The 12,988-nt window shown below is 41.0% G+C and overlaps 1 protein-coding gene across 1 annotated transcript in view; it reads left to right on the plus strand.

The window, feature by feature from the left end:
* epha4b (eph receptor A4b) overlaps nucleotides 1-8,441 on the plus strand; it is an 80,787-nt gene extending 72,346 nt beyond the window's left edge. The window contains exons 15-19 of the mRNA XM_072363519.1: nucleotides 1,011-1,220; nucleotides 2,555-2,704; nucleotides 2,881-3,074; nucleotides 4,044-4,184; nucleotides 4,432-8,441. Coding sequence (XP_072219620.1) covers nucleotides 1,011-1,220; nucleotides 2,555-2,704; nucleotides 2,881-3,074; nucleotides 4,044-4,184; nucleotides 4,432-4,531 — 795 coding nt within the window. The 3' untranslated portion in view covers nucleotides 4,532-8,441. The remainder of the gene's footprint in view (nucleotides 1-1,010; nucleotides 1,221-2,554; nucleotides 2,705-2,880; nucleotides 3,075-4,043; nucleotides 4,185-4,431) is intronic.
* Nucleotides 8,442-12,988: the final 4,547 nt, after the last annotated feature.

The raw sequence follows: 12,988 nt of genomic DNA on the forward strand, positions 1-12,988 counted from the left end.
TGCATTTTCTGATTTATTTTAGCTTCCGAAAAAAATGAAAGTAAGATGCCAAAATTTGCCATGGATGATCACTTTCCACCTCTCTCATCTAACCACTCTGGCCTACATTTCCCTCCTCCCTGTTACCCTGCCGTGCCTACTCTTCATTCTCTTTCCTGGCAATGCAATGTGGTGGGCAGATTGATAGAGGAAGTATGTAGGTTTGTTAGACAGTCCAATCAATCAGCATCTGACAAAACCACTGGCTAATTAACTTACTCCACAGCTGCCGAGGGAGAGAGAAACAAAAAGGATAAAGGGGGGGGGGCACAGATGCAGAAAGATGAATGAAGATAGATAGATGGGGCCTGAACCATAGTATTACAGAGCTCTCTCTCTCTCTCTCTCTCTCTCTCTCTCTCTCTCTCTCTCTCCCCGAGACAGAGACTGAGGAGAGACAGAGATGGATTGAGAGTACAAAGAGACAGAGGAAGGAGAAAATATATAAAAGAGAGAAAGGATGACTGATAACATGAATGACTCTTTAACGGGGACCATTGGCCCGGGGCAGAAATAATTGGCAGAGGAAGGTGAGCTGGACCCTCATCGATCAACAGGCTACACTCTTTGCCAAAGACGGCTCAAATCAGAAATCCACAGAGCTCTGCGTGGGCACATGGTCAGTGTTAAAGAGGAAAGTTTTGTCTGCCCTGTCAGATTCAATCCCCTGTAAGTAGGATGCTTTTTTTTTGGTTGTGATAGTCCATTGATCCCTGGAAGAACAAATCCATCTTTTACTTTTTGCTCTCCAGAGGGAGGTCAAAGCGTGGGGATAACAGGAGCTAGAAGAGATCAGAAATCTTGCTCAGGGACACTTGAAAAATGTGGACTGCTGCCATTACAGCTTGAATCCTGGGTTTAAATCATCAATTTCGGCTCAAGCCACCACGCTGCAGCCTGATGTCAGCATTAATACTAGCTCTGTGTATGAGTTCATATTTATCTGTTATTATCTTTGTCTGTTACTTCAGAAACACGACGGCCAGTTCACAGTGATCCAGCTGGTCGGAATGCTGCGTGGCATCGCTTCAGGTATGAAGTACCTGTCAGACATGAGCTACGTCCACAGAGACCTGGCAGCTCGAAACATCCTGGTCAACAGCAACCTGGTGTGTAAGGTGTCTGACTTTGGCCTGAGTCGAGTTCTGGAGGACGACCCAGAGGCCGCCTACACTACAAGGGTAAGACAAACTTACAATCTGCCACCATCACAAATAATAATGGTTAATTCACCCTCTAACTTCAATGTCAGCAGCAACAATGCCCTGATTGAAAACTAAATGTAATATATCTTATCATTTTGAGTAATTTCAGAAGTCCTAAATACAATCTGTCAAGATTGACCTTGTAAAAACAAAAACTGAAAGAAAAAAGAAAGTTTCAAGACGACTAAACAAATTAAATGCTTCAACACAAGTCAGTTTTAAAAAACAATTTTTAGTAAAGGCTCTATTAACTGATATAAATGAATGCTCACACACATACCTCTGAGCTTTATCACTTTTATGCAGTCAAATCTGTCATTGGTGACAGCAACATTCTCCCACAGAGCTCAGGGACACTGAAGGAACGCAAACATCACTAAGTCAAACCACTGTGGAGTAACTCATCTAAAATGTCCACAAGGAGATGGCATTATTCATATTCATAGGAAGTGTTGGGGATGTTTTTCTTAATATGACATTAGCATTGCCCTAGGAGGAGTGTATCCGCCGCTGACTGCTCTATTGCAATCACACACAAACTCCCACTGATGTCAGTAGACCTAGATGGAGAGCTGCAGGCACTGATGGGGGGGTTGGGGAGCAGAGGCTGAGGCGGAGATGGGGAAGACACGGAGAGAAGACTGGGACCCTGGGAGGAAACAGAGAAAAAATGAGTGATAGAAGGAGAAAGATCCAATGAGAGCAGTTAAGAGAAAAAAGAGGTTGGGGTAGGGGTGGACATGGGGTGGTGGAAACAAAAGTACAGTGCCGAGCGACTTGGCAGCTTTGCCTTTTATTTGACTTTCACCAAGTAGAGATGGGGAATGCTAGGTGGTGCAGAGGCAGCTGCCGCATTTTAAAAAGCTGAACTGAGCCGATAGAGGTGCGAAGTCTGAGCGTGTTAGAGTGAAGGAGAAAGGCGGGGGTGTCTCACTGCCTATTGTGTCTATACATACAGTGGGCTATATGGAATTCTGTTTGATCTGTATTTCAGCAACAAAGACAGGGGCAGCTTGGGAATTAAAAAGAAAACTGATGGCAGGAGAAAGATATGGTGCAAGTACACTGAAGCAAACATAACTTTATTATGAGCATTATGTGAGAGAAGTGCATCCTTGTTTAACTGGTGTATAACCTCTGTTCTTAAAGACAATGCTGCACAAAGTTTCCCTTTGTATTCCCACATCAGCACAGCACTGAGGCAGATACACAGCCCAACTAATGCAAGACCCTTTCAGTATTTACACTATTATAAACAGTGACACATTCAGTATGTGAGTAAATATGTGGGCTGTCTTAATGATTCACAGGGAGGGAAGATCCCCATCAGATGGACAGCTCCAGAGGCCATAGCCTACAGGAAGTTCACCTCAGCCAGTGATGTGTGGAGTTATGGCATTGTCATGTGGGAAGTAATTTCTTATGGAGAGAGACCCTACTGGGAAATGTCCAACCAGGATGTGAGTTACAAACACAAACATCACGTCTCAGTTGCAGTGTTATTCTCCACGATCTATGCTATTTGATGATAGATGTATTTTTCATGTCATCCTTCTCCACAGGTCTTAACAATAAAACAAATTTGCTAACTAGATTGCTCACAGATGTCTGTATCTTAATTTCTCTCCTTGTGCAGGTGATCAAAGCAATAGATGAGGGTTACCGTCTTCCTGCTCCCATGGATTGTCCTGTCGTGTTGCACCAGCTCATGTTGGATTGCTGGGAGAAGGGGCGCAGTGACAGGCCAAAGTTCGGACAGATTGTAACAATCCTGGACAAGCTCATCAGAACTCCAGCCAGTCTCAGAGAGCTGGCCAACAGCTCAGAATGGTGAGTGGCAGAAATAAATGAATTAAAACAGTAGATTTTACTGATGTAGTCTGCAGATGTTTGGATAACATTAAAGACAGTACATGCACCGAATGCATACCTACAATACACTACTTTATTACTTTTGAGATTTGAAGTGGGAAAAAAATGTTCATACTTCCCAAACAAATCAATAGTTGCTGAAGAAAAAATGAAAGGATACAGGATTATAGGCTGGTATAGCCATAGTCTCTCATCCAGTTTAGATTTGCTGAATCCCCAGTTGCATTGCATGCATCCAGAAAATATAATTATTTTTACATTTACATTTTCTACCTCAGGCACTTAGTTGAGGCTCAGAATCAGAGCAGCATACAAATGCTTGGGTTGCTTTCACAGTGAGACACTCTAAATAAGAAAAAAAGAAAAAAAATCCAACACAACTGAAATGACAGCAGCCAAAGCTCAAAAATCCCACAGTGAATTCCCCAGTTAGTACGCCTACTGAATCGTATGGGACCACAAAGAAGATTCTTACACAAAGGTCTTATGTTGAAGAGTACAGTATAGAGCAAATGGAAGCATGCAGTTCACTGTGTAAGTTCCTGAATGAGTTTTCTTGGTCTGAATATTCGGATTAATAAACACAAATGTGATTTATAATCATTTCCAAAATTATACAAGCACACACGTCAAAAGGTTCTTCAAGTAAAATTACTTGCATAGATGATGAACAACGAATTGTAATTGTCACTAATGGCCAGGTTGGAACTTTAAAGCTCATGTTTTCTTCTCAAGGTGGATTTGAGACTTCATGGTGTACCTAAAGGATTCTGTTCAAATGCAGATCCACAGAGATCGTGGAATAGGCTTCAGTTTTATAATCTGTTCCACGGACAATTACTTGACCTCAGCACCAGAAAGAAATAGCTGTTTAACCAAACAACAAGCAAGAAATCCACTGAGTTGTCAGTGTGTTTTACATTCCAGCAGGGAGGACCCGTCCACGCCAGAGTTCAGTGTGAGCACAGTGGATGATTGGTTGGAGGCCATCAAGATGGGCCAGTACAAGGAGAGCTTTTCCAGTGCTGGATATGTCAGCTTGGACTCGATCCTCTACATCAGTGTCAGGTAGGGATGCGTGGCGTCCCATCCCTCTTAAATGAAATACTCTAAAGGTCAAGACTGTCACTAAGAGACTTATTACATTCCACTTCACTGTCATTTGAAATTAAAAGATGGGGATTTACTCAAGTGTCTTGGACGTGAATCGTCTGCAGCTGCTGCATTTTAAGTATATAGTGCAACTGTATTTTATTTTTTTTAAATACAAAAAATAACATTTTTGCTTGCTTTGTTTTTTCTGTTTTCCATCTAGTGAATTGTTTAAGATGGGAGTGACTCTAGCTGGCCACCAGAAGAAGATTTTGTCCAGTGTGCAGAGCCTGCAAACCCAAGGGACACACGTCCAAGTATAACAGTCTCCACATAAACAGTCAGTGAGACAGAGAGAATCAAACTGGATGCTCCTGTGAAGAGTTTCCCCACTGAAAAGGAGTTACAATGGATACTTGATGCTTGGGGCTCCATTGATGTTGAGACACACTGAGATGGAGACAACATGGATGCTTGACTCCATCACCTTCCCATACTTCCCATACCCGATGGGCACTTCTGGCACTCAGAGTCCCAGCAACACAATCACCACAATGGAGCAACAGAGAGACACGTTTCCAACAACGAGATCACACCTAGAGCTCCCAGATCATCTCACATCATATCAGCGTAACAAAAATCAGAAAAAAAAGTCTTTTAACATGATAAATGACAAAAAAAAAAAAAGAATATAATGATCATCACTGTCTGTGAGTTGTACAGTTGGTTTTTACTGTCATTTTGTTTGTTTTGAGTTTTCACAATGAAGCGTTTAAAAAGGGTCAAAAGATGTGTACATGTGTAGATATGTGTTTATATGGGCAACGTGTCCGAAAACCGTAGAGATGGACCTAACGTTTGTATTGGTGGAGGATTATATTGCTCAACCGAGACAGGAATTATTACCCTGTATATGTATGGCCTCTTTTATTGCTGTCTATTTCATTGTTGTCTGCCTACAGAAAGCCAATGAATGAGCAGAGGTTTTGAATGAAATGAATGTGTGGGGAAGAAAAACTGGACCTGTAGAGACAGAGAGGCAAATGTAGATTTTGCTATCTTGTGTAGGATGGAAGTATGATTTGTTTAGTATATTTGGCAAAGACAAGGGCTTCCTTAGAGACTGCTCTCAGACAAACTTCCATTGCAACTTGACTCAGTGTATGTCAGCTCGTCTGCTTGCACTTACAATGTAACTGATTGCAAAGATACGACAGAAACAGAGAAAGTGCTACTCTTCCGCTGTCTTTTCCAAACAACGTGGCTTGCTTCACGTTTTAGAGTATGATGCTGTCAGGAATGTCTCAGCTCAAATTTAGCCTTCCCATGTTTCAGGTGTGGCAAGAGAGTTAACGTGTTTGTGTCGAGGGAAGGCGATGCAAAAGTCATGATAAATGTGACACTGTTGAGAATATATAGCTTGTTTTTCCAGAATTGTGCCATGTAGAGTAAAGTTGGTGTCCATCCAGGTAACATACCACCATTATAATTGTGTGCCTCCCTTTCATCATGTCCCCTGGCTGGATGATGACACAAGGCCAGTCCATAATTATTAGCATTTTGTGTTTTCCAAGTGGTCTGCTCGATGAACAGGAAGATTGGACTGGACACTTTTTTAAAAAGGTTAAATATTTGCTGTGATGATTTTCAGATGTGACACCACAAGAGGGTAAATTGAGCAAAAAAAGAAATGAAAAAAAAAGAGAATTTGTGTCGAGTTCGGTCTCACATTCTGGTAATCAGTCATGCCGACCGTACATACATTTTTTCAACAATGTTTACAGCAAGAAGCAAATTCATTTGTTCGTCGTTTTTTTCTTATCAGAGGGAAACTGTTGCTTACCACATTAATTACATGGTTAGATGTGAAGGGACCCTATTTGTGTACACTGTATTTGTGGCACTGAACCGGCTTTGAGTGTATTCCAAAACCCAGTTTTAGTACATGTGGTAATCTATAGGACCAACAGTGGCATAACAATACAGTATGTATGATTGTATCATAGTGTAAAATATGTACAGTGTTGATTTCCAATGCTAGAATGTTTGTAATGATAATAATGACAATGACTATGATGTACTTCTATTGTGAAAAAGAGATTTCTGATGTTCTTGTTCAGGGCTTGGTCATACAGGACAAAAGTGAGTGGAGACGATTCATTGGACTGAACGAAGGAATGTAGCATGGCGCAAAGCTGTGGCTTTGATAGACAGGTAACAGTGACTGCAGTTTCTATGATAGCGTTAGAATGAGTAGAATGGACTTTGCTTATTGACACACTTGCTTTATTTGCATATCCACCCTAAACAGCAATCCCTTGAACTTTTTAACAGTATTTCTGCATACTACACACCTTATAAAAATGCCTGTTCAGAAAAGGGTAAAATAAGGGAAATCCTCGGATCAAATTTCCATCACCTCGGTATGTAGGCACAGCAGCTTTCTATTTCAAACACATGCAGAAAAAAGGTGTGCATGGACTAAGAGAATTTAGGTTTAAGATGTAAAGCAACATGCTGATTTATTTAATAATGTTTTAGTAACTCAACTGATTCCACAACGCCTGCTTGCTGTGTGTAAGCACACACCGATGTAGTGCTGAATCACCTCTGTTTGGCATGTGTGAATTACCAAAGGGAAGCAAACAATGCATGAAAAGGGCTTGAGAGTTTGGTAACATTAGCAGCTCTGTCCCATTTTCAGATACAAATTTTTTTGTAGTAAAACAGGTCAAAATTGAATATACATTAAAAGTAAGCCAGAACACTTCATTTTGAGGTAACAATAGCTCAATTATTTACATAGAAATGATCAAATGTGTTCATCTTAGTTGCAATTTTTGCTGCATTTTGCCAATGTAAATTGAGAGGCTGAACTCTGTCCATCTGAAATGAAGAAATCACAACTTAGAAAGTACTAATCTTAATGTAAATCTGCCACCAGTGCTAGAGTCAACTGCATGTGCCATGCAAAAATGGATATCTTGAAAGGCATAGTAACAGTTTGTGGACCGGTGATCTGTCCAGGGTGTACCCTGCCTCTCGCCCAATGACGGCTGGGATAGGCTCCAGCCCCCCCCCCCCCCCCCCCCCCCCCCCCGTGACCCTACAGTTGGATTAAGCAGGTATAGAAAATGGATGGAGTAACAGTTTGCCTGTCACTATGAATCTGTTGTAGCAGAACAATGAATGGCAGCAGAGGGAACATTTCAACCACAACAAGGCTTTTTGCACATGTTCTGCCCTATTGTTTTACAGGTAGTGAAAGATTGGTTTGGAAATGTTTCACCACAAAAAACATAGAGTTACACCATCTAAAGATTAATTCTCTTCGCCAAACATCTTTCACCAGTATATAACCTAATAAACCACAAATAAAAGAACAAAAACACAGACTGGGAAAGTCTGAAAATGTTCATTCTACTCTTGCTAACTCTATGATTTCACGCTAGCGGAGTACCTTTAACCGCTAGCCTTTTAGATGCCTTATTTACTGAGCTATTGTTATTTTCTGTTGTCATAAAGAGGAGATATTAAGAGTGAAATGTATATACAGTACAGGTAGTATTTATCTATGTTTTTATGTTGATCTCACTTCAACACCCTGGTTTTGCAACATCTCAGAAGCTCTCCACAACATCACCACTTTGATTCCTTTAAGCAGATGGAAGCCAGTTTGATCTAGAAAAAAAAAATCATAAATCTTAAAGCTGATGGCATGATAAAGTTGATAGGGAAAATGACTGCTGCTGGTGTGTAATTGCATAATACAGATGTGATTGGTTGAGAATTTGATACTTTTGGTTGCATAATTACCAGCTGCCAGAAAAAAAGGTCATTTTGACAATTTTTTTAATTTTTTTTTTACAATGTTCAATGCTCCCTCATTAGAAAGTTATGTCATGCCCCCATTTCTTGTTCCATCTTTTTAAACCCACATTTCTGTCACTTCTCACCATGCCAAGGTCAGCTATGTGGGCTGGTTCACTTGATCTCAAACGCAGTGTTTGTCGACATTCTGCAGGTTTGTACTGTAAATGCTTATGAGATTCTCTTGAGGCTTTCAGCTCACTCTATCTTTGTCCTCCTTCTCTTTCTCTCTTTCTTTGGCCACCGTACAATGCTTATTTGTTCCCATGCCACTTTCCTCTGCGTTGCTTGTTGTAAAGGGTGTAGGCATTCTAATGTCTTTCATGTTGCTGTAATAAATATGCTAATATTTCTAATTTCTCACCTGAAGCCTGCAGTGTCTTTTTTTAATGAGATTGAACACAGCGCACTTGGACTTAAATATTTATATGTGATGGTACTACATTTAAGTGTGAAAGTGATATGAGGGAGTTCATGTAAATGTTACTTCCTCACCATGCACAACAATACTGCACGAAGACTAATCGAAAACATGTCATTGGAGTGTTTTGGTTATTCATTCAAATTAAAAGGCAGAACAGTTCTATTTACATAAGTATTAAAACCCTTTGCAATGACGCTTATCGATGCTCTTGTGCATTGTAATTCTATCAGCACATGTTGAGATGCTTCTCTAGCTAGACTGGAATCCACCTGTGCCCAACTGATTTAATCAGATTTACAGTAAGTGTCACCGATGTACTGACAGTGACACAGTCCAGCTGACCATAAATATGGGGCAAAAACTAAATAATGAGGTTGGGAGAATTCTTCTCACACTCTTGAGACAGGATTATGGTCAGGGCACAGATCAAGCTGAATCAAAGATGTTGGGAACCACAGACAGATTTCCTAAATCTGGCTGCCCAGCAAACTGGGTGATCGGGTACAAAGAGACTTGGTCTGATAGGTAACCAACTTGTGAATGGTCGCTATTAATAGAGATGGGAGAACCTGAGAGAGAGAGAGAGAGAGAGAGAGAGAGAGAGAGAGAGAGAGAACCATCTCTGCCAATAACACCTTTATGATCGAGTGCTCAGACTGAAGCTATTCCTCACAAAAAGGCACATGACAGCTCACAGGTAGTTTTCCGAAAGGCTTCTGATTGACTCTCAGACCATGAGAGACATGTTCTGATTTGATGGAACACAGAAAGAAAATGACAACAACATGACATTGACCTCAAGCTTAGCCCCAGAAAAAATCCAGAAACCCCCTTCAGGAAAACTCCTGAAGTGATCCAATCAGAGTGTGGACAGCAACCCAGAGGAGTATCTCTGGAGACGCTTGAAAGTGTCTGTGCACTCACACTCCCCATCCAATCTGTATGACAGTGCTCCTCTACTTCGGCCTTTGAGGGCCACTGCCCTGCCTGTTTTAGATATTTCCCTGCTGAAACACACCTGGCTCAAATAAATGGGTCATTTTGAGGCTTGAGCAGAGCTTGATGACAAGCTATTGAGGAGAGACATTTTATTTGAATCAGATGTGGAACATCTAAAACCTGCAGGGCAATGGACCCTGAGGAATACAGTTGAGGAATGTTGCTGTATAATCTGGAATGTTTCTGCCAAAACGAATGTGTGAAACTCCTGGGAGCCTAAAGAGTCTGAATACTTAATGCGATATCTTATCCTTTTACCTTTGATAGGCCTAGAAAACACTCAAAGATAGCAAATTGTTCTTTGCCATTACAGAGAATTGTCTGTAGACTGATGAGGAAGAGGTGAACGCTGAGAAATGTTAAGATGCCTGAAAACCAGAAAGGGTCTGAGAATTTTCCCTTAACACTGTTGTCTCATTCATCCCCCACTGGCGAAAGAAGTCATGAAATTCCCATCATAGCATTCGTGAATGGAAAAATATAGTGGTCTGGCAACCACATCTTCATTATCAGTGTGTGTGTGTGTAAGGTGTGTGTGCTTTTCTATACTGAAAGATAATCCTGTCTCAGGGGACGGGGCAGGTCATCAACTTCTGGCCTTGGTTAACCCCTTAATGCACTGGCCCAGTTGCTGTCACTCTATGTTACCGCCATTACACCTCATTTAGCCCATCATATTGGGCTCCATATTCCCCTATCGCTCTCTCTCTCTTGGTCCATACACACACATGACTTCAGATCCAAAAAAATTCAGGACTTGTTCTCCATTTCCTCAGTATCTATCTCCTCCCACTGCCCTCCTATTAATCTTTCTGCTGGCCTTGTGCAGCCCCATTTTTCCTCCTTTTTCCTATCCATCCTGTGCAGTCAGACAGAAAGGTTGCAGAGACTCCTCTGACCTCGACTACCCATAATCTCCTTCTCCTTGCTTTCCCCATCTCATAGCGTTGTAATTTCCCACACCTCCATCCATCTATCCATCCAGCCATCCATCCAAAAGTTTTCTCCCCATGCAAACCCCTCTATGAGGTTCACTGCCTTTTTCTGTCTCACTGCTATCACCACTGGGTTTCCCTTCTCCATTAAAGGCCAATCCATAACTTCAGGCTTTCGTCTGCGGGTGTCTCAACAGGCAGAATGTCATCTCACGTATTTACTCTGGATAACAGAGGCTACCAGGAGCCAAAAGCTTAGGCGATTGATTCATCATGCAGCTGCTATTGACATCATTTGAAAAGGTCAGATGTCCCTATGGAGAACACTTTAAAAGGCCATTGGTGACTGATGAGCCTGTCATGTTTCTATCACATACATGCACAAGCACTCTGTCTCTCATTCTCTATCTTCGCTTTTCCTTCTGTCCCTCTGCTCTGCTCTCTAACTGTGACACACACATGCACAAACACACGCACTCTCTCCAGGGAAAGGTAATTGGGCCCCTCTGTCATGCTGTCAGATGTGTGTTCAAGTGTCCCCTCATGTGCACACATTAAAATAACACAAGCAACCGAACAGCCATAGATCCACTATGACCTCTGTCAAGGGTCGGCCACATGTGTTTGTGTGTGTCTACAAGACGTGAGCATGTCCCTCTCATGCATTTGTACTACTCATGTGATCAAAACCTAATGCTCATGTGTGAGTAAGCAAGGCAGGAATTAACAGGAGAGACACTAGTATGGAAGCAGATAAAATCTGAACCGGGGGAAAGATTTCGTCAGGCACAGGCTAAATTTCTGTGGAGTTCCTGCTTTGTCGCTCTTGATTGCATTGCGTGTGTTCCCCCTAATCAAATATGGCTGAGTTTAGGCTGGCTTGGTGTTTGCTGGTCTGTGCACACATGCACACATCAGTGCTTCTGTGTCTCATGAGGTTTTCGTTTGCTATCAAAGCGATTTCCTGTCTCAAATTTTCATCAGTAATCAAAGTTCCTGATTGAATTTGAAAAGTGAGCCCAGCTCCATAAATCACATTACATGCCTCACTCCCATCATGCCTGCTCTCATGAGCCACAGGAATGAGACGCCACCCTTGGTGTATGTCTGCATCATGGTCTCTGCATGTACTCTTGTTGATGCAGTTGAACAGGAAAAGGGATGCTGACAAGGCTGAGACTCCATCCTTGCAACTTTTTTTTCTTTTTTTTTTTGGCTGGAAAAAAAATACAAAGAGGAGAGAGGACTGGTGAAATGACAATAAAGATAACACACCTGGGTCTGATTGTGTGTGGAGGCAATGCCCGGCTTTTGTTTTAGTTTCAAATAGATACCAGATAGGTGACGTTTATTTAATCAGTACAGCTCAGAGACTGTGAAAAAACAGCCAGGTTAACGAATTCAATGAAAAAGGAAGAGGCGTTTGTGGTTAGATTTGATGGATTATTGACTAACAGTAGATGCTCAAGGTTTCAGGAGGTCCAGACAATTATTGTGAAAAAATGTAATAGAAAATGCAATAATCTTCAAATAAAAATCTTCTTTTGAACATTTCAAGCAAGACCTGAATATTATTTTTGTTTTGTACAAATTTCCAGTGAAATGAGAGCTCTCAGATCACTTTATCTATCAAGGCCTTAGTCCGAATTAGTGTGTTACTATGACTCATTTACAGTCATATCTAGAAAAGACCAGTTGATGCAACTTCCAAAGCCTTATAAACCTCGTCCCAACAATCAGTAGCCCTGTACTCCTCTAAGCAGCTGCACAGCCCTCCAGAAATTATAATAATAATAACCTTAAAAATTATAGAAAAACATATCAATCAATATAATCAACATGTATACTAATTTGTCATAGCCCTGACATTCTTCAGGCCTAACCAGCATAAAGAATCTGTGAACAGACCTCAAAAGCACAGTCCATGCAAGACATCCCAGGAATCTCAAAGAACTAGAAGACTTTTCCAAGAAGAATGAATGCAAATCCTCCGAACAAGAACGAAAAGCAATAGCTATCAAGGGCTCCCAAAGTTTTATTTTGGGTCTTTTAAGTTTCATTGTTATTTTGAAACAGTTAAAATTGGAAATTTAACCTTGATCTTGTTTCAAATATTTAAAAAAAAAGTTTTCTTCTTGTTGGAAATCGGGTCATCTTGATCCCGTGTAGTTATTCGCAAAAAAATTCTACATTCGTACCAAAAAGAAATGAAAAATGGTGACAAAGAGAAACAGAGCACTTTAAAAAGAGAGCTCAGGAGCAAGTTGTCTCAGGATTCATCTGGGATTGTTCACCAAAAACCTGAAAGCTTTTGTATTTTCAAACACTGTTTTGTCATGTAGCTAAGAGGAAAAACAGAATCAACATGAATTCTGCCATTGGACAGAAGTCACCTCTCCAAATCAGTAACAGATATTCAAACTAAGCAGGAGCAGACAGAGAATGAGACCAAAAAAGAGGGGGAGACTAAATATTATTCAAGATTGGAAAAAAAAAAAGTGAAGAAAAACTTGGAATGGGTTAGAGGAACTGAGATAATATTGAGCACATAA

The sequence above is a fragment of the Leuresthes tenuis genome, unplaced genomic scaffold (assembly GCF_036924035.1).
Source record: "Leuresthes tenuis unplaced genomic scaffold, fLeuTen1.0.hap1 SCAF_14, whole genome shotgun sequence".
In the NCBI taxonomy this organism is placed as follows: domain Eukaryota; kingdom Metazoa; phylum Chordata; class Actinopteri; order Atheriniformes; family Atherinopsidae; genus Leuresthes; species Leuresthes tenuis.